General features: G+C 43.2%; 1 protein-coding gene across 2 annotated transcripts in view; it reads left to right on the forward strand.

Annotated features, from left to right (window-relative positions):
• Positions 1-22731, forward strand: part of TMEFF2 (transmembrane protein with EGF like and two follistatin like domains 2) — a 132781-nt gene that overhangs the window by 88370 nt on the left and 21680 nt on the right. For both annotated transcript variants that reach the window (XM_069781869.1, XM_069781867.1), the window contains exons 6-7: positions 9417-9565; positions 10750-10809. In XM_069781869.1, coding sequence (XP_069637970.1) covers positions 9417-9565; positions 10750-10809 — 209 coding nt within the window. The remainder of the gene's footprint in view (positions 1-9416; positions 9566-10749; positions 10810-22731) is intronic.

Consider the following 22731-nt stretch of genomic DNA (forward strand, 5'->3'; position numbering starts at 1 on the left):
GTCATCCCTCTACTCCCACTGATAAATCAGAGTCCACCTTCTGCTTTCAGAAGTAACTTCTAGTGTTGTTAACGAAAGTGTTATCAGAAATTTGCCGTTGGTCCCAGCTGGTGCCGCAGTTCTTCGTGAGCAGACTGAGCCTTCCTGTGTGGCAAGGTCCGTGCCAGGACCTGCAGCTAGATGGTCTCCCGTGCTTCCCACCAGATGTTGCAATATTCCCACTGGCTGTTGGAGGCCGGGGCGAAACGCTGGGATTCGTGGGAACAATTCTCATTATTCTGCTGGCTTCAAGATAGGAGCGAACAATATCAGCAGTCTGAGGCACATAGCGATAAAACGTTCATGAAGGACAGTCTCAAATGTTTACAGAGGGAGAGAAACAGTCAGCAAAGCTTTGTTTTAGCACAGGCTATAGAGACGTGAAGGACACCAAGTGTAGGCAAACCATAAAAAGGCATTTATTTTATTCTGTGTGCTTTAAATAAACTTCACACGTTGGGTACCTGCAGACACTTGAATGGGCATGTGAACAGAATTAGAATTTTCGTCTCCAGTCACACAGCTAGTGTGAGGATTTTTCCATCGCTCTTCAAACCCAGTTGTTGGCCTTATAATTCTCTAGTTTCTCTGCTTGGGTTTAAAGCATCCAGTCTAGCAAAGACTGCTTTACACAACTTAGTTCCTTTCAGATAGGAATGATATTTAAAACAAAATAAAATGAGACATTTATTTTGCCCTAAAGGTGTTAGCATACAATTCAATGTACTGTTGAGGGCACTAGAGGCATCGGGAAGCCAGATGAAGGTCATATTATAATTGGTGCTTTGAATTGTAAGAAGGAAGCAAAGGTGAAGTTTGTGATGTTTTTTGTCGAAAACTTAGTAAAGAAAGTTATGGGGAAAAAACGAAAGGAGAATTAGGAAGTGAGTTGCAGTGCCTTGCACAGCAGATTAAAGCAGTTTTCATGAGCTGTGGTGTCCAGGATGAAGCCTTGAAAACTGGTGGAGCATGGGACCAGCTCCTCACTGAGCTGGTCTGGCTCCAGGAAGGAGCCAGTGTCCAGGCAGCTCTCCTGACAGCTCTAGGTGAGGTGCCTCCAGAAGCGGTCCACGAAACCGTTTTGAAACAACTTCCATGAGCTATCATAGCAAATGTGCTCTGAAAAATCCATATGTATTTTTAAATATTGCGAGTCGCTCCCTGCTATTAAGCAGCAGCAGCAGCGTGGCAGCTGTATGGCAACTGCCCTAGCTCCTGGCTCTGCACTCCAGCTAGCCTCCCAGAGTATGTTGCATTTGGTATGCAGGGAAGGGCATCAACAAATATATTCACCACTTTAGTGCATTTTAGCTTGACATATGTCCAGTAAACAATATTTTGGTCTCTTGCAGTCCAAAAAAAAATAAAAATCACCTGATTATTCAGCGCTTCCTTCTGTTATGATGCTTTGGGGTCCTTCAAATCATTTTCATTATGCACTACATAATAATAAAAATCTCTATGCAGTATGCTGATAATTCCGTGCATGGTGTCTGTGATTTCTAATTGTTTGAGTAACAGGATGCTATTGAAATGCCATGCAGAAACATTGCATCACCCTGAGGGAATCAAGCTTTTCTTCTTTTACTCCTGGTGAAGATAAACATTTGAACAGTTGAAATAGGTAAAATATCCCAGGGAAGCCACCGTGAAAAGTAGACATGCTAAAGCCCTTAGTGCAAAAGCTGGGCTGCAAAGGACAAAAAGGAAAAATGAATTAGATAAATAAATAACATTGAATGGAAGGCACTCAGAATAAGCTGTGCTTTTTCTTCTCTTGTGATCTTAAAGCAGAAGAGAAGCACTAGCAGGCCCAGGAAAGAAATATCGCATGCTATTTTTGTGCTGCCATTATAAAATATGTATTGTTTATTGTTCTGCACTGCAGCTAAAGTTTTGCATCAGCCTCAAAAATACAGCAAAGTTTGTTTTGAAGGAGACACGCAGCGTTTCTTTTCTTTAAGCCTCTTAATGATGTTCTTAAAAGCACGGTGATAGGATTTCAATCTCCTGGCAAGCACAGGCAGGTTGTAGGGTATGATTCATAGAAAGCATAAAATATTGTGTACCTGTGTGCATTATGAATATATTTTATATATACTATTTTATATATACATATGTATGTATACCTGACATTCAGCTGTATGTGAAGCCAGGCAATGATGCCAGGCAGTTTTGTCTCCTGGCTGGAGGCATCATTGGGTGCCATCCTCTTGGGCTGTGCTCCATGTGCTGCAGGGACCACTGTAGCGCATCTGAGCTTGGCCAAGCTACCAAAATCCCTGTTGACTCTGTATTGAGGGTGCCAGGACTTTACACTAAAACTTACCTCTCTGTAAAATGGGTATAATAGTACCAAGTCATTGCTGCTATAGGGCTGTATGAGATTACTGTAAGGCTTAATGGTGTACTTGGAAATGGGTTGAGGGTCAGAGGAAGAGGCTGGTATTTATGTGGTCCTTTTGGGACTGATGTCGAAATGGAGGGGCGTGCAAGCCCTCTGGAGCAATCCCATTTAGCTGCCTGTGTGTGGGGGCAGCTTTGAGGATGACTGATGTGTTACCAAGGTGGGTAGCAGAGGTGCTGTGTCGCTGCTCCCCAGTAAAGGGGTATTGCAGGCAGTGTGTTTTAACAAGGCGCGATGCCGCAGCACACAGACGATCTGAACGGGCTAGCTGAGCTCCCGGAGGCTGGGTCTGCCCAGCCTGGTTAACCTTGCCAGTCCCTGCTTAGAGCTAGTTCAAGTATCTCTGCGTGGTGTTGTGTTGAGACATATTAAACATACCCAAAGCTGCCTGGGTAAATGAGCACTCCCACCAGCCTCCTGACACGCGGCTGAACCACGGTACAATGCGTGTTCGAATGTTGAGGCGTAATGTTAAGCCTGGCTTCATTTCAACTTGCCTGCTGGTAATGTCAACAAAGATGCCCCGTGTACCAGAAAGAAAAACCTTGCAGGAATCCAAATGATAGAGAAGGCATTTGGGACTGATCGCCAGGCTCTTTATGCAGGCGTATACTGCCAGTTTTGCTTTAAATGGGCATTTAATGTCCTACTCAGAGGGGCAGGGGGCTTGGAGAGGACCGTACTGACATCCAACCAGAAATTTGAGTTTCTGATCACCGTTTTCTAGTCAGAACAGAGGAAGATAAGAAATGTCTCTGGTGGAAATATCATAAATGTACAACAACCATGTTTTTATTTATACACTGTTTTATGGCAAAGGGAAGGCTTTGGGCTTTTTTATGCTGCAAAATGTTGTTGGTTTTTTCCTTGCTTTCTTTATTTTTGCCTGGAGAAAATATACAACGTTTAAAATGATTGCAGAATGGAACATCACTTTCCCTGTAAAATAGTTCTCACTGAGACATGGTGGGATCTCACACTTGACCAAATTAGCATATGCGCTCAAATATCAGAGCTCTGACTAGTAAAAATAACACTAGATTTGCATTTCCACATTTTTAGCTCTCGCTTCCCTGTCTGTTTGGTTTTATGCCTTTTTTCTTGACTGACAATTCTCTTTGTGGCAGATTTATTGCTGTTCTGCTGTTTGGACCCTGTAATCAACTAGACACTTGGCTGAAGACGTTAGTCATTTCATTAAGTACTTTTTTGCAGATATCTCAGACGCAATTTTCTGTTGCTGTGGTTCCAAAAAGCAAATGACCCATGGCCAGCAAAGTCTGAATATGAATCTTTAATAAACAGAGGTAGTACAAACAATGCTCTCAGGTTTCCAAACTGCAGAGGACTAATTAAAAGATGTTGAATAGGGAAGAACTGCCATTACCATCTCGCCCTGACAAAAATATGCCTGTGTCTGTTCCCAGTGAAACTGCTCTTTTAGAAGCATTGTCTCATTTATCCTCCTTCCCATCAGAGCTACATATGAAACCTTCCTTGTTCTACGCACAGATATTGCATAGTAATTTTTTTAAATTCTTTTTCAGTAATACATTGCTGAAAACAAAGACTGAATAGTTGTCTTAGGAGTAAAGATAAAGCATGGAGTGGGGTTCTTTTTATCATCGCCCTGTCACTAATGATTATACTTTATTCATGAACTAAGGAAATATAATTATAGCATTCCCCCACACTTCATGGGCAAAGAGCCATTCTCTTGTTTTATTGAGACACCTCCTTAAAACGCAGTTCTTCCCTCCAGGGACAGTCCTTCATAGCCGTGAAGCCTCTCTTCAGTGGCATGCTCTCTGCAGGCCAAGATACTCTCTGTGCCCAGAAAAAAATACCATATGTTACTTGCAGAAGAGTGGGGAGTTAGAAGCCTGTGTGCTCACCAGTGTACTCAGCCATGCCTGGTTTATTGACCCCATTAATTTTTACAGAGACTAATTCAACAAAAAGCCAAGTTGGCTGCTCCAGCTTGGCCAAGCAGCCTGATGCAGCACATTGGCATCACTGCTGGGACACAAACCTCTCTGAGGTCTGGGCAGCTTTTTCTTCATGGCCAAGATCTGTACAGGAAATAACTACTGGTCTACTTCTGCGCTCTTCTCGTTTCCTTGGGAAGGGGAGAAGCATGTTACACAGGTGAAATAGTGACAACCACTCCCAAAATGCACATGGGTTCCCCTGTGCTGTTCAGTACATTTATTGAAGTTACTGCCTTGACAGAAGCGCAGTGGCTTGCACCCCACAGGTCAGTAACGAGGCATAAGGAGGTGCCCACCAGCATCTTACCTGCCACAGGCTTCGTTTGGCCGTGTCAGCCCTCCCATAAGCAGCCTTGTGGGCTTCTCCAGCGTGTTAGCTAGTACCACCTGCATCTGCAGAGACCTTCCAGTCCTGCCTTGATGTGATATTTTCATCAGAGATGGCTAGCAATGTCGCCAAGCTGTGCTGTAGGATGTGCCTGGGGGAGTTAGCCCAAAATCCCCTGAGGAAGTGGCCAGGTGCCCCCATTGGACAGTCTTTTTAGTTTGTTTTGGTTTTTTTGCTTTCGTGATCACTGAAATAACTAAGTGGATTGCTAGATGTTCAGCTCCTCCAAGATTTTCATCATATGCAATGAAATGGAATAAAATAAAGCATATAAAAGAAGTGGAATTCATCAGAGACTATCATAATGACCTGGAAGAATAGACATAAGAAAGTGAGCCTTGTTTAATGATTGTTTACAGTGACAGCCCAAATTTTAACCAATTAACATATGAGCCCGTTACTTGAAAGATACGATGGGCCTGTGGGACAGCATTCAGTATTTCTTCCTTTCTCAGGGGAGCTGCAGGGTATCGGCTGACATCTTGGAAGCACTACTTCCTCACAGATGCTTTTAAAGCTGCTTTCCTGACTGCAGAAGGCATAGTTAAGCCTTACACGTGTATTTTGCGTATGCTCTTGGGTACAGTTTCATCCTGTGACCCCCTAGGAGACCTCATTGACCTTCTCACAGCTTCTTGAGCCAGAGGAAAGCTCAGTCAGCCTTTATATTGCCAAGCTTTCTTCAGCGCTACACTTAGGAACACAGAAACCAGATAGATTTATTGACATAACTATAATCAGAAGTTATAGCCAGGATGATAAAATGGTCAAATGATCAAATTACTTAAAATTAGAGGCGTACGGAAGTGCCTTGGGGACCGGGAGGCTGCAGGCAGGCAGCGGCCTGCCGGCCAGCCACGTGGCAGCGGGCTGCGTGCTGCCAGCCCCGTGCGGGCAGGAGGACCAGGGGAGAGCCCCGGGACCAGTACAGCCAGCGACCAAAAGAGGTGAGGCTGCTCCGATTTTGTCACTCCTGAAAGAACGAGAAGGTGGCGGGGCAGAGCCTGGACAAAGTTGCGGGTTGAGTGTGAGATGGGAAGCACCAGCGCTGGGTGCTAGCGAGGAGCAGAATGGGATTTCTGGGCATGACAAGTGTTGGGGTGAGGCTCTCTTTGGGGCAGGGGATTCCTGTGTCCCACAGGATCTGAAGTCTTGTACACCATTAGGACTCTCGCCTAATGTACGCCCTAGGGGCCAAGCGGGGACGTCACAGTTTGGTTCTGCTTGTTTAATAGGAGACAGTCCCACTTCTGCGTTTTATAATGCTTCAAGAAGTGAAGGCACCTTTACCTACGGCTACAGGATTTCATTCAATCAAATATGTTAAGTGCCATTCGTTTTGTATTTATTACATCGCTGGTGGATCCCGCTTAAGAATGACGTATGCTCTGTGGCCGCATGTGCCCGGGCACGCACATTTGGAGTAAATGCCCCACCTTTTTCTCGGTAATTTATTCTTCTGGACTTTGGGGGCATGGTTGAAATGGCAGGCTGCTTGTTCCTCTAGTTTGAAAAAACATGTTTGAATATACTGTCATTTTCCCTGATAAGAAGAGCACTATAAATTAAACAGAGTCAGCAACCCAGGCACATTAATCTTCCTGATGCAATCCTACCTTTAGCATTTCCTGACATATATTTGATGTTGACTTAATTGTGCGGCCTTAAAGTAGGATTTGAGTATATAAGTGCAAAAGCACTAAGAAACTGCAGATGCAAGCTAGAAGCTGTCCGCTGAAAACTGTGCGAGGGGTGGATGATGCACAGATCCTTGCAGCAAGGAGACTGAGGCGACAAGTTTATTGTGGTGTTTTTCACCACCCAGCTAGTCAACCCTGAAAATCAGGCTTCATGCAGGACATCTTATAAGACTTGAGCAAATAGTGTCATCCGGAGGGTGTCCCTTTCTGCCTTCCCTCACACACGAGCAATCTGACGTCAGCACAAGTAGTGCGTGGTTCGTGGTGCTTGCGTGGTGCGTCCTCATAATGCAGCGTGTGGCTACGGAGATCTTGCTTGGAAAGAAAGGCTGCTCTCGCAGTTAAGATTTTAGAATGGAGTTGAGAAATGTCTTCGTTCTCTTCTCACTTTTAGTGAAAGAGGTCAGAAAAGTCATTTTGGAACTTTGTTTTTTGGAAGGTATCAAAAGATGCAAATAAGTGCCTAATGGGCTCTGAAACAGTCTTTGAAATCAGTGGGAGGTAGGTCTCTGAGATTTCAAAAATCCCCCACAAAGTGTTTGCATGCATCTTTAAGCATCTAAACACCTTTAAAAATATGTCTCTTAAGTGCCTAACTCTGAGCATAGGTTCCTACATCCCCTAGGCATTTTTGAAATTGCATCCAAATTTGCTTAGATTTCCCCTAAAGAGCACCCTTTTGTTTTAATTTTCTTGTTGACTTAATTTTCTCTTGACTTGAGACATAATATATATTAACCTACGCTCATTTTTTGTAGCAAAATGTAGGGAAGTGAAGCTGTTTCTGAGCTGTTTTATTACAAAAAAGGAGCATATGGCTGATTGTGTCCCATCTGAAATGCAAATGGTGGAGCTACGTGGAAAGAATTGCTATTACTTGAGCAGTAAATGTTTCCTAATGAAGTGAATTTGACTAAGGTGGGAAGCTGGAAATGGATGTGGGAAGAAATGACAACGGTTAATATTTCAGTGGAGCAGAACATTCTTATTCCACTGATAAGGAGGTTCTTAGGAAATGGACTGGATTTTTTTTCTTATATTCCGTATGTTCATCAGTGTGGTGAAATTGTTACACAGGGAGCTAGACTCTTTTCTTCCACTAGTTACAAAATCATGTACTTTATAACCACAGCTTTTCACCATTGGCCTCTTTTTGAGCAGAAGTTTTCTCTATTTTGTGAACATTTGGGGAAAATAGACCTATCCAATGTAAAGAAAGTCCGAAAGAAGACGAGTACTGGTTCCACTGATTTTCATCACCCTGGGCACGTTTGCAGAGGCCAGAGGCCAGAGGGGGTGTTGGAGAAATCTGACCCATGCTGTCTAATTTCCTGTGCTTCCTCTTTCCACCGAAGTTTTTCTCTTGTGTATATCCCTCTGCACTTCCAGTGGTCAAAGCTGTCCAGATGTCTGCTGCGAATGGAAGGTGAACTGACTTTTAAACACTTTCTTAAATCAAGCAGCGAGGCTAGAGGCTGACATTTCCATTACTTAACTTTCCAAAGGGAGAGCTATGGAGTCGGCGCTGTGAGGTTCAGCGCAACCAGTGGGCTGGAGATAGAGCATCGGTCGCGTTACTTTGCCTTAAATGTCAGAAGGAGCCGGCAAGACTTTAGATAGCAGCATGTGCACAATTACGTGCTCAGAGGAGCTGAAGCAGCTGCCAGGTTAAGACCTCTGGCTTTGTCCCCGAGCAGGATCACATTGGTGTTAATGCAAGCGTTGCTGCGGCTGAGCTGTCTGTTACATGGCACGGTCGGGGGACAGAAGATTAGCATGCCTTTCCCTTGCCGATGCCCAAGGGTGTCTGACATCACTAATGATAATGAAATAGGAGAAACCTAAAGGAAAAAGGCTGCAGCCTGCTGTTGATGGAAGTAATTAGGTTTCTTCATCTTCTGGGCAATGGCAAGACTTGCTGGGATCAGGACGTGTCCACATTAGTGTGTTAGTTCAGATCCAGACCAGACTTTTGAAGTGAATCCCCCACTGTGCTTTGGTTCATGTCTCAGGGCAGCCCAGGAGCTCTGGAGATGCCCTAAGCTCCCTGAGGACAGGGCTACCACTGCCCTACCCGCACTTGCCCGCACTCTGCTCTCAGCCATGGGAGCCTTCACCCCGCACAGAGCACGTTGCCAGGTCGTGAGCGGGCACTGACCTTCCTGGGTGACACCTGGGTAAGGCTTTTTGATTGCTGAGATATTCAAATGCTTCAGAAAGTGCTTGTGCACAAAGTCTCTCCTAAAAACAGCATTCCCCTGGTTTTAATACTGAGTAGCCTCACCACATCCAGGAGCTGGGGGAGGTCCCACCGGCCCTAGGCACAGGGTGAGTACAGTTGCATCACTACTGTCAGTCTCAGTCTTGGCGGGTGCTTTTATCCCAGTAGGGTGAGATGAGGCTTCAGTATCACATCTTTTATTATGATCAGAGTGCCTGTAGGTGCTGTAACTATTATCAGAATTAAATCATAAATCAATATAAACCCACATTTATACAGTGTTACATATGATGGGCAGCACCTCGATAGAGGTGAATTTTGTGGCTTCTTTAATTGCAAGAGGGCACAGTAGCTTGAATTATTGACATATCTGCTTGGGTACTCTTTGGTTTACATGAAATTACAAGTGGTAATGCTGCGGCGTAGTTTTCCATGTATAACACTCTTTTTTACCTTTCCTTTTGCTTGCTTTTCTTTTCTGTGTCTCTTCCCTCTCCCCACATTTCATTTCCAAATGACCTCTTGACAGAACTTTCCACTTTCATTCTGTTGATTTGCATTGTGCAGTCAGGAAAATACAAACACACTTATTTCTGAGATGTATTTATGATGTCATGAAAAAACTTTCTCATATTAGCCTCTTCTTTTTTCTCTTTCTTTATCTTTTCAGGTGTGTGTGCAACATTGACTGTTCTCAAACCAACTTCAATCCTCTTTGCGCTTCCGATGGGAAATCTTATGATAATGCATGTCAAATCAAAGAGGCATCATGCCAGAAACAGGAGAAAATTGAAGTCATGTCTTTGGGTCGATGTCAAGGTAACTCTCATAACAAAACTCATTTCAAAGAATGTTTTCAATTTTTGTTCGGGGAAAAAAAAAAAGAACCGGGGCTGGCTTCTTATTTGGCACCTCTTACATTTCCATTAGACTCTTGCAATTTATATTGTAGAGCACAGGCTGCGGGAGGGAGCAGAGCCCTCCACGGTACAGATGCCAAGCGAGGCGCGAGGAGTGGTGCGCATAACCCTTCCCACACCCTGCCCACAGTGGCAGGGGACTGTCCAGCCCTGCACTGGTTTCAAAATCAGGCACCTGTACTTTGCCCAGAGCAGCTTGCCCAGAGCTCTGCTCTCTGGGTAGGAGCTGTAGCAGGACAGCAGGAGAGCCCCACAGACACATCTTGCCACCCAGGATGGATCCTCTGTTGCTCCCTTAACTGGAGCAGCAGGAAGCAATCTCAGGAGGCCAAAGACGTGCTCCCAAACACAGTGCTGGTGCTTGTTTCTCACGTGTCCTGCGCTGGGCCCATGAGGTGCCAAAGGTGCCTGGAAGGAAATTTTGCTAATAGCAGCTCAAGACTCTCTGTGTTTCTCCATGAATGCCATGCTTCTCTGTGCCCAGCTCATGGGCTACTGCATCACCTGTAACCCTTGAGTTGACTTTAAAAGGTCTATTTTGTTCTAAAATAAAAATGAAGAAAATTTGCCTTTAAATAGCTCCCGTAAATAAAGTGTCTCCTGAGGCTCAGACTCTTAATAGCTTTTTTTCCCCTTAGCTTCTGACCTATAAATCCCCAGTACGACTACTTACAAGGCCGTACCATACAGGTGTATTAAACACATTCTAGTTTATTTCTATCTCTTTAAAGTTAACCACCCTACATGGCAGTTCATTTCAGGCTACGTATTAAAACTCCCCAATTACTTCAAATAGAGCAGGAATGACAACTCCTGCTTCATACTGATATATTTATCCCAGCTGCAATCTGTTATCACGTATTGTTAGAAAAAAATGTGTTTTCTTAATGGAAGATGTTTCATGTTTCATTCCAAAAAGCCGGATCCTGCTGTTTTCACCTGGCAGACCCAGGGGAGCCTTGCAGCCAGCAGCGATGCTGTGCATGCAAGCGAAGCTACATTTGCCTGGGCACTGGTGGATGGGGTATATTCTGTATCAAGTACAGGCTCCCCAAGCAATTCAACATATTTCTTTTCACACAGATAATACTACAACAACTACAAAATCGGAAGATGGGCATTACGCAAGAACAGATTATGCAGGTACGGTTCCTATTCTATGAGAATCACAATTCACAGGAACTTTCTAAGTCTCTTTTGTCGTCCGTTTCCTAAGGTGAGGTGTTCTCATCTTCTAGTATGGTTTTCTTGGTTTACTTTAAGAAAACACTACCTTCACATTACTCTTTCTTTTGCTAGAAACTCTTTTTCTTCTTAATAAATGGGCTTCCATTTTTGTAAACGTAGAGATATTCTGGCCATAAAACACCTGTTCTGGCAGCGGAAATAAGTATTGTAAACTACTTGCCAGAATTAGCAGACATTATGAAAGTTATTGAATCAGTGCACTAGATTATGCATGTTTTTGTCACGATATGCAGGTTTAAGAAAGTGAAAGTCCAGAGCATAGCACAGCTGTGATACCATGAAATGTTGCCATAATAGTTAATATTACCTGTTGGTGTTTAACTATGAAGTTAATAAGGTTCTTAAAATGTTTTTTTTTTTCTAAGTGATAAATGGTTTTAATTTATTTAGAAGCTACAATAAAATATAATGGCTGAATAGCCTTATATGGTGTTTGAAATTAAAAACATGTAAATACTAGTGAGGTTTGGAAGACATATTTTACACCCTTTGCCTGGGAGGATTGATTTAGAAATTGAATTTGTGTGTGCGTGCGCGTGTGTGCGCACACGTGCATGCAGATATTCACAGCTCACACTGAGAATTCAAGCCTTTGGGAAGGTATTGTGAAAATGGGTCAGGTGATGCATTCATTGCTTAGGGTTGTGATCTTTCTGTGTTTTGAAAGTATGTAGAGAGAGTAGGTGCAGATTGCTGGGTTTACCCGAGCAGCTTGCTGCATGGCTTAGGTGAAATCCAGCTGATGGCTTCACAGGTCTTAACATTTCTTACTGGGAGACTCCTCTGACAATAGTTAATTCAGCTGGTCATCTCTTGTGAGGGCCCTTTATGCATGACGTCCCTGTGTTAATAGGGTACCCAGCCGTTAGAAATGATTGTTCTGTTCCTACTTAAAAATGGTGCGTGATGATTAAAACATAGAGCTATGAATAAATGATGTCTCGGTGAGGCAGAGGAGTGCTAGGTGTTGGGGGTGGCTGCAGCATGAAGCAGAGAGGGTAGAAATTTCTGTGGAAAGTAAATGCTGGGATTAATTTCCAAAGATGAGCCATGGTCCAGGTATTTCCTACTGGCAAGGAGCCCTTCCGTGGGTGAAGAGAGAGTCATGCAAAGACAGAAAAGTCTTCAGTCTGTTTCCCCCAAACCCTTGATTACTCTCAGCTTTTTTCTGGGAGGCAGCAGTCAGTTTTCTTAAAAGGCTGGAAAGGCTGATGTTGTACCCTGTGATGGGCAGGAGATATGGAGAGGTAGGCCAAAATGATTTATTTTAAGTTAGAAATAAGGGCAAGTAATATTGTTGTGTTAAATCCTTTCTCTTCCTTGCTGGAGAACTGAGGAGAGCACTGGCACCCCCAAGACAAGATGAAGGCCTGCAGCCCCTTTTTAAATGTTGTGCAACCTGTCCTACTCTGCTACTGTCCTGTGGTTTAGCTTTAGGATGGCAGTGACCCACGTCACCTAGAGAGGGGACAGCACATTTAAACATGAAGCAACTGAGTTGTAACAAGAAGGGAGGAAAGGCAGGTTGAGGATTAGGGAGGAGGAGGAGATCACAGCGACGACAAGAGAAAGCCGAGTCATGGGTCACAGAGGAAGAGGTGCACAGAAGGCACCTTCAGCTCAAGTGGGCAGGAGGAAGAGAACAGCTCTTGCTTAGGAGAGAGATGATATTTCAGCCCACACTTGAGAGGAGAGATGGTGGGCAGAAGAAAATGGATTGCAGTAAAACGTTGTCAGGGGTTGGGAGTCGAGCAGGGAACACAGGAGGAAACTGGGTTACTGGGCAGGGAGGACGGCAGAGCTGCGGCGCAGAGGAGCCGGTCTATAGTGGAGGTGGTCTCCGAGTGCCAAGAGGTCAGAAGGAGTGTGAGAACAGAAGGTCCAGCGAGAGGTGGCGGGGGCCTGTGGAGAGGAGACAGGGCACCTTACTCCCCTAAAGCTGTGGGAGGGATGGAGACATCCTGAATCAGCAGTGAGGTCCAGTAGGTACCTCTTTGGCACAGAAAAGCACCATCATTGCACCTTGGCAAGCAGCTCCTCGAGGCTTCTGGTACGGCTCAGGCCCCAGTGGGCTTCTGTGACTGTGTCCCCTGGGTGGGTTTCATCAGGTACCATCCATTGATTTAACCTGAACCAGTCACTTGCACCAGCTGATGTCTTCTTTTTGTGCACCTAACTATTATTCTTGCTTAAATTTTCCATTTTTACATACAGTGACAGCATGCGGGGTGAAACTTGCAAGTTCATGCAGGGCAATCCACGTGCCTCAGTGTCCCCAAATGTCTGTGGCATAACCCTGCCAGGAGACCCTAGGAGAAAGGGACCGCTGTATCAAAAAGCTTTAACAACTCCACCCTTTCAGAAATGGTGAGAAGGAAGACAGCAGTATAAAAGTGAGGCTCGGTGAACATTCAGGCTTCAGCATTTGCCAGGCAGGAAGCTCCATGCCGTCCTCATATTCTTTCAAGTGCAGAAACATTTGATGTTGGCTATTGTAGGAATGTGGTATGTGCCATTTTTTTCCCACCTTCGTGTCATCTCAGAAGGGAAATGCTGCCCTGACCATGTGGAGCTTGGTGTGAAAAAGCAGCAGTTCCTCAGCTGTTGTGCCTCTGAAGCAATTTGCCTGAGCCTGCACCTTTCCGGAGAATACCTTTGTTCTCTACCATTTAATGGCACTAAAAATTGCCGAGACTGTGAGCACTACATGCTTTTAAAAACATTGACTCGTATGGACTGACTTTCCCAGGGGAGAAAATAGCAGTGGGCATAATTGATGTTGTCAATTATGCTAATGCAGCAGTGCCAAATGCTCTTTGCAGAGATTGTGGTAGCTGAGTGGTGTGGGTTTTTCCATAAACACCCCCGCACACTCAGTGTGGGGTCCCAGGAAGGCAGCAGCTTTGTGAACAACCACAAGTCCCAACACCCAGCTGATTTTTTTCATATTGAACTATTCAAACCGTCTGTTCAATCAGTGTCTTTGCTACCTCCTGTTCTTTCAAGCCCATTGATACTTGCAAAGAACGCACAAATCTTTCAGAGGGTACTCGTTCCTTTGGAGCGTAAATCTTTGCATTAAGTTTGTATCGCCTTGGTTTTTTAAGGGCTCTCACTTTACGCACACAAGATTTACTCTAGTATTGGAAATGCCTGACTAATGTCAGAGACACCCGGAAGGCAGTGTCCCCTTTTTCAGCAAGGCAAACATGGGGAGAATGAGCCGTAGGTGGCCCTTCTGTAACGGTGTCTGCCTCTCCAGGTTCATCAGTCCACCCTTGCCATGGCTGCATGTGCAATACATGTCAGCAGAGCGTCTGTACACATGTGTGTTTGTGCCTCTCTCTGTGCAGTTCTGGCCTCTCAATTTTCTGAACCCCCAAAGTATTTATCAGACTTGGGGGGATTTTCACTGTTTTCAACACATGGCAGATTGTCGACATTGATCAAGTTGGTGAAATAAGATTCAGTTTTAGGGTTTTTTTCCCCTCAAATCCAATAGAAATACACTTTATCTTGCATTTAAACATTTTAAGCGTAATGTATGTTTTGGAATGTAGTGCCTGCGCTGAAAGTCCTGTGACTGATGTTTTCTTGAATTTCCTCATTATATGCGTAAAGAAGTTGGCTGTTTCGGTGGCATTTTTGCATTCAGAGTCTAGGCAATCAAGGAGTTCTCATCTTGTTTATTCATTTGCCTATTTATTTTTGTTCTTCAATATTTATATTCCCTTCTTAAGATCTGGATATTAGCAATTATCCCCCTAACTGATTTTATCCTTTCTCATTATCAGATTACAGAGATTTTTTTCAAGCCATTTTGAGCACTATAAAGAATAAGTCAGTATGGATGAGCCATATTTCAATGTTATATATTCATGAAAATTGTCAGTGGAGACACTGACAAATTTGATAGACCTATTCAATAATATCATCTTCCAGGCCAGACAAACCTCCCTATATGAGCATTGATTAGATCAAGTCTCAGCAGCCAAACGCCAGCAGCACAGCAAAGCTGATGGAAAGGGGAAGAAGGCGTTTTCAGGCCTGATAGTCTCCTTTGGTAAAAAATGCGCATCTGCAAATGATCAGTTTGGGCCATATTTTTGGGTTCCTCGATGGCGCTAAACCCTCCCTTGGCAGAAGCCTTGGGTGGTGCCTTCTGCGGTCTTGGCTAGTCCGGTGACTCTCTCGCAGACAGTGCCGTGGCCCTTCTTGCTGATGCTGTTGCTGTGCCCAGGAAATGCTAACGAGCACAAAATGCTGCACGTCTGCTCATGGCTGCTCTGTTCCCTGCTCTCCCTCCTGGTTTCCCATGAGATTTCAAATCTACATGACAGGCTTGGATCTTTTTCAGACCACTTTCTGGCACTGGGGCCTTCCTGGCACTACCGGAGGTGCTCAGGCAAGTAATCCGGCAGATGGCTGTGTTGCCCAAGCAAACTGAACGCTCCACCAAAAAGGGCAAAATCCATCTGTGTCAACACATCATCTTCCCTTGGCTGGGCCAGGGCTGTGGGATGAAGGCCACGGGAGCCATCACAGATTGCCTACTCCAAGGATAAAGAAGAGTCTTGGACTCTTCAAAGAGTCTCTTCAAAAGTCCAAGAGTATTGGACTCCAAATTAAATACATAATATTTATATCTGAGGAAAGGAAACTATCCTAAAACTTTACCAAAACCCTGACTCTGCATCGTTAACTTCTAATCCCTTTGAGTGGGAGAACAAGCTGTGCCTATCAAAGAAAATGCGGAGAACTGGCAGCGGTGCACTGACCCAGCGCATATGAGAAGCACTGGGGTGTGATGCATCCCTTTCTTCACAGGCTCGATACAGAGCCCACTGAATTCAGTCACAGTCTTCATTGTCTGTAATAGGCCTGGAGAGCAGCCAGGAATCAGAACAGCAGTGCTGAATTTCTATACAGTGACATTTTTTTTTTCCCCAGGAACAAAATATGAGAACTTCAAACTAGATTCCTTCTCCAGATTATAACATTTTCAAAGTAGGTTAAATTTTGAGTGCAAACCACTTGACATTGTCCCTTTAAATTGAATTTTGTGTCTACTACCATGTCAGCCATTGCCTAAACTGGTGAAGAATAATAAAGCCCCAGAGCTTAGCTATGGAATATAAACTATCATGCAGTTTTGCTCTGCCTTTGTGAACCAGGCTTTCCTTTCTTCTTAATGGAATTAGCAAGTGAGACATAGAGCTGAGCACTGCACATCCATCACAGCTAGAGAGAAACCATTTCTCATCTGCAGCTTTGTAAAAATGCTGGGGAAATTGCATCCTTGCATATGCAGATTTGCTTGGCTTTCGATTCCACAGACTCCAAGTCAGAGGTTGTCACACTAAACAAATGGATTATTTAGGAAGCGTTCCTGCTTTTCCATCAAATCACTTAAAACTTGAAAAAAACACATTTTAATATTTTGACAGCTGTGTGGCAGCATGAATGCTGTCTGGCTGCGGTCTCCACCTGCGCTCAAACACAGACACACACGCTCCTGGCATTTGGGAGTAGAAGAATAATACAATTGATATATTCTTTAAAAAATGTGAAGCTTTTAAATGTTGCTGCAATTGTTAGTTGCATTTACAAGTGCAAGGTTTTATGAAAATATACCTAAGTTTTATGCACAGTGAAAGTCCACAAAAGGTGGCAGATGAGCTCTACAAAATAAAGAAAAAAACGCAGTAGAAATTGTATTTCAGGCTGTACAGTTTAGGGGTTTTTGGCCTGTGACTTGAGGAAAGCAATGAGGGCACCTCCCTTCAGGAGGTGTGACCATATTATGCCCCACAGGCCTGAATGTCCTTTAAGATGTCTGATCGTTCAGCAGTATAGATGTCTACAAATAGCTGAAGTCTGGGGCACATAAACTCAAGATGGTGTAAGAACAGGGCCGGACTCCACTTATAAAATAATTTCCTAATAGAGTCAGGTGGAGAAGGCATTGTTTTGCCTACCTAATCCAGGCACTCCTGACAGAAAAGTTTTCCAAAATAGAACAAGGGAAATGTCTCAGCTCATTGCTTCCAAAATCAAGCTCAAATTTACCATCATGGAAAGTAGTATAGTGTTTACTCGGGAGTAATAACTATGTGTAGCTTAGTTTAATATATGGAGTACTATAAAACACAGATAAGAAAACTATTCCTATTCTGGGTTTCTTCTGAGTGATCTTCAAAGGTGAGAGAGAGATCACTGTATTCTGATATCACGGTGGTCTCCAGCCCTTCCACTGCCTTGCAGCTCCTCCACTGTTGTTGATATCCAGAGGAAAATGTAAAAAGTAGAGATAGAGGCCAGCTGGTAGGTTAATAAATCTTATTGTCACCTATTTCTGAATTAAAGTCTGAGTAGCCAGCAGAGTCAGTCCCAACTACTCACTTGGCCCCCAAACCTTCACTTGTCCCGGGTGCTCTTTTTAAATGAAAAATTGCGGCTGTTTCTTTTTGTAATTTAACTCCTGGTTTTCAAAAGGTGGAGTGCAGAAAGTCTCACTCCAGCATTTTTCTGTGTCATCAGGAGGACCGGATGCTTTATTTCTAAAATATGAAAAACCAGGGCATTAATGCATTTATCTAGCGGTAGGCACTGCAGCGTAGGCTACCCCAAGTGTTTTTCTTCTATAGAACACTCTCAAAATTATCTTCAGATCCTGCTTGGCTCCATCTTACTGAAATCTACATAATTTTTTTGGAATAGGAGATGGACACGCTGTTGTGGAGGTCACATAATAACCTCACAAACAAGTCCCATGCCAGGAAGGAAGCTGCAGCACTCCGGAGCACCACGCCATGTGATTTAACAGCAATTACTCCTAACAGTCTTTTCCTGAGAAGCATGCAAAATCAAAACAGGCTTATGGAGATTTTAAAAACAAGCAATAGGGAGAGAGAAATATTGCTCATTTAATCTGCCAGCCTCAAGAGAATACCTCACTTTTTATGAGAGTTCTCCTTTAACTTTGAATCACATATGCTAAGCTTGGTAAAATGTGCCTCGTTTGGGGGATTTCTTTTTTTTGTGGTTTTACAATGAGAGAAATTGTGCCTTTTCATTACTTACGATTTCCCAGTGTCATGCTCATGGAACCTGTAATCGTTAGCATTAAAACTTAAATTAGGTCTCAGGTGAACTGCTAGACATCTCTTTACCTAGACTGATGTAGCTCAAGGAAAAAGAGCATTTCCATTTGTGCCTTTAAAGCTTAGCCCTTAATTTAGTCACTAATGAATGTGAATCAGAAGTTGCAGAATTCATTTGTGCTTTCTTCCCGTAATAAACAAATTCAGTAATGTCATGAGTGAACATTATAAAGCAAGCTATTTGATTTGTGTAGAAGCTCAGTAGCCTGAAAATTCAGTATGTCCAGGCTAAGAATTTGATCTGTAGGAAATAAACAGGAAAAGCAAGTACCAACTTGTAACCAATATTGGCGTGGGCAGCCTAAAAAATACGAAATCGGACCAAGCTATTTTACTGGTTAGCAGCCCTGAAGTATTTAAGTCCTGGAAATGAATTCAGAAGTAAAGCTTCATCAAGATTTGGCGTGAGGGTGGAGTTTGTAATGCAAGTATATTTCTCCATCTGGGGTTTCCTTCAGAACTGTGCAAAATTCATAAAGCTTGCTCCAAAGACTGGCTCCCGCTTCTTCTGCTTCCCCAAGACTGCATACCTTGCTGGTTGTTTTTTCCCTTGTACTATCATGTAAGTAGTCTTCTGTAACATTTTGTTCTGTTAAAGGTTATGGTTAAAACCAGAAATTGTATGTGCAATAAAGATGAGCAGATCTGAGTTCACATAGGCATTTCTACAGATTCTTCCATTTAGTGTCCCACTCCGTAAACACATCATGTATCATTTATGTATGTTTTGTCTTATTTGGAGCATAGAAACCCATCTTCCTGAGCAAATCTGAGCCTTTCAGTACCTGCTGATCTTTTTGTCCTCCGCTCAGTATCTGTGTTTTGATTAGAAAAATGAATAAGCTCAGAGAGAGATAGAGCTTGCAGGAAAAAAAGGACACTTTCCTGCTTACAGATAGAAATGTGATCCCTAAAACTCAACACAACTTGAATTGTGCCTGATTTCTCAAGTTGTCTGTAACCAGATGCTTCTTTCTAAATAGGACCTCTAATGACAAGGGATACCCAGGTGAAATGAATGCAGGAAGGGACCCTGGGAAAAACATTTTCATGGTTTGCAGTCATGCTAGTTGTTATGCTCTAGTTAAAGCCACTCCCAGAATTTGTTTTTCCCAACCTTTGTTTTCAGAGGTTTATGGAAATGAAGATCCAGCAACATGATCCACAACCACTGATCAGCTGCCTGTGACACATGGAATATGTGCCATAGTACTTGGCCCCACAGAGCATGAGGGCTCTGCCATTGTGAAAGAATTTACAGTTATCAAAAAAAGGTCATTTTATATCTGACTAAATCACATTGTGGCACCTAGTTAATACTGTATCTTTGCCACTTCTTAGATGAGATACCCCCCACCTGCAGGCCTGCCCTTTGAGATATATCAGCATTAAATAACAGGGCTCTGTATTAACTCCATCTAGGAATGCAGGAAGAGTGCGGCCACAGTGTGGTTTTCACAGATCTGTACGTAAATTTACTGCAGACAGCCCCAAACCCACTTCCCATCAGAAGTCACAGGGAAGCTTGGATTCTTCTCCCTTTGGGGTCTAGAAAAACCGTGCGGGCTGGTTCTTCTCTAGGACCGACAAAAGCGTGTAGTAGGTACAGTCTGAGACTTGCTGTGGCACAGGGTGGTGGCAGACGTGACTCTCCAATACTCTGCTACGGTGGCTGGGTTTCACTCTGTGTCAGCTGTGGTGCTGTTTTAGGTATCGGTCTGTAACTCCTAGCACTTCATCCACATGCCAGGAGGGTGGTAGACACCAACTGTCTTTGGCCTTTTGACATCTTGGTGAAGGCATTTTCCTTTTGATAGCATCTTCTTTCCCTTCTCAACCCCCTTGCCTCCCCTACAAGAAAGGAAAGTAAAAAACTGTTTGAGAAAAGACTCTGTCAGTCTTCCCCAAGGAATCGGCTGGGAAAACTAATCCTGTTGTCTGGATTTGGGGAGGAATTCCGCTCGCCCTCGGTTCCACCCTTCCTCTGGGCCCCAGGCACTTTGATTAGCTCAAGAGTTGTCCTTGAAGGATGCTGTTCGAGATGGTGCACAGCAGCTGTTTGCCATCCATGACACTAGTTTGAATTAGTTACTGGATATCGAGGAGTACCACAGTGTATTTTTATGCCTAGCAGCTCTATTTTAGGCCTAGTTTCTGTAAATCTGCTGTTAGGAATTACAGAGCCTTCCCAAGGATTTGAGAGTTAAAGTTATAATGAGATGCTAGAATATCCGTTTTCAGGAAACATCAACATTTAAATATTTGTGTTTGATCTAGTCTGAAATGTAAAAAAAAAATTATTTTGAAATATTTATAGAACCGAATTTCTTCAGAATTTTGTTTTGTGGGATGTTTTGGCATTCTTTATGAAATGTTAGATATCAAAATACCATGAGATGAAAGCATATGACAGTTGTAATAAATAAGTTGTATAGTAAGGAAAGTTGCTACTTAGAACTGACTGAAACATCATCTTTTCTCGAAGGAGTATCATCATGTCAAATTACAATACAAACACAAGATAATTTGATCATTTAGGCACATGAAATGGTAACCTGAGCCTTAAAATAACAAAGGCTTTCACCTAGACTCAGGAAGTATAAGTGCTTCTGGTAGAATGAAAAGACATACAGTTGGGGAAGAAAAGAAGGAGCTGGTATATTTATTTTTAATAGACCTTCAGAATTAGACTACATGGAGACAAGTAGCAATTTTTGCCTAGTTGAATAGATTTGAGTAAAGACAGACAGGTATCTTGCCACATCAGTTTCACTTTGCTGATGGTTCCACATCTTTTCATTGAATGCATCTGCTAAAACCCACATCTTGTACTGATTGTTCGAGCAATGCAACATAACTATTCTTTTTGTATTTCTTAACATTTAGTGTATGAGACACTGTAACCACTAGTGACAGAAATTTGTTACTTAAGAAAAATGGAAATGCTTTATAGGAAGTAGGAAATTCTATGGGAGATGCAGCATTTTGAATATCAGCTATACCTTCTCCCATACTTCTGTCCATAGAAGCATTTCTCTGTATTCGGGAGAAACCTCGCCTTGGCAGTTTGAGGCGCACATCTGTACCACTGAGCAAGTGGAAGTGCTCTTAATAACTCAGGTTTGAAAAGCAGCATTTACCTGCTTAACAAGGTGACTTCTTACACACTTGGGCTGTCATTTTACCATGTACCCATGAGCGTTAAGTTAGTGTGAAACTCTCTTCCTGGAAATACAACAGCTGTAAACGAAATGTGCTATTACAGAACCAGTGGCAGTGCATTTCAGAGTGTTATCAGCACTGAATCGAAATGCACTTCTTTGCCTACTGCTGCTATCAGCAGCCTTAGCCATTTTAGACAGCATTACATAATGGCAAAATATTTTTCAGGAGGGAAAAAAAAATTAAAACCATCCCTATGGTTTTAATCTCCCTCTTTTATTTTGTCTGTAGCTTTAAAGCTGTGTCAGGTGTACATCAAAAACACCCCCTCCCCGGGGTATTTCACTTACAATTTCATTTAATAATGGACGTGTACTTCCATCTAGCTAGGATGGGAAAGGATTAAATAAAAAACACTGTTCTAAAATCAAGTAGGAGAAGTCTAGCCTGTCTCTGTGTGCTCTGCAAATGAAGTAGCCATCGAAGGGCTTGATATTAGTCTATAATATCAAAACTGATAAACTATTAGTGTCTTGTCAGGCATGATATATGCTAAACATTTTCCTCTGCAGATTGCCTCAACAAGAACTGTGACTGTTTTTAGACACATCTGGCACTGCAGATTTTTTTCCATCCTGCATTTCAGTGATTTAAAGGGCCTTGGCTGGGCAGAAGGATGTCAGCTGTTTGGTTTAAAATACTGTTATAAGAGTGCATAAGATTTAAAGAGGCAGTAGGTAAAATTCTGGCCTCGCTGAAGCTAATGGCAGAACAGCCATTGAATTTAATGGCTCTGTGATGTCTCTGTATGGCTTTTTCATCCATTTTTATTCTTAGCAAATTTTCCATTTCCCAAAATTGCCCCTTGGTTTCCATTCAGCTTCTCCCACTTTGAATATTAGCTCTAGGAGTGAGCGCTGAGATAAAATACCAAACCCTTTATTTACACAAATGCCATCTCTACAGCTCACTTCTGTGACACTTCTGTAAGACAATAATGGGTGCAGGCATATAAAAACAGTAAATGCAGGTATTCATTTATAAAAAAGATGTTCTTAATAGACTCTTCTGGCTGTGCTTCAAAATGGGCTGTGTGACCAGTGATGAATCTCAGGACTTCTGTGGTGTAGAGAAGCTATTCTGCTCTTTATGGAAAGAAATAGCAGGGCAAGCTCTGCGCTCACATTGTGTCCTGTCACGCCAAAATACATCGACATGTAGAGGTGGGGAGAGCTGTGGGGTCTGAAGAAAAGAGTTGGATGGGAGATGGACATCACAAGGCAACTAGTGACAGTCTGCAGTTGGCTTATGTCAGCAGACAGAGTCTGAGCTGGGTCAATGGAGAAGTCACTTCAAGGACATTGTGCTTCTGGAAGAGTTTGCACTCATCAGACAAGAGGTGGTGGCTCCGTGTCTTCAGTGCTATGTGTGCCTTGGAGGGGTCTCTCTCAGCTCCTGATAGGCGCAAAGTATGTTCTGCAGTGCTGGGTGG

Source organism: Haliaeetus albicilla, chromosome 4, assembly GCF_947461875.1.
Source record: "Haliaeetus albicilla chromosome 4, bHalAlb1.1, whole genome shotgun sequence".
Lineage (NCBI taxonomy): Eukaryota > Metazoa > Chordata > Aves > Accipitriformes > Accipitridae > Haliaeetus > Haliaeetus albicilla.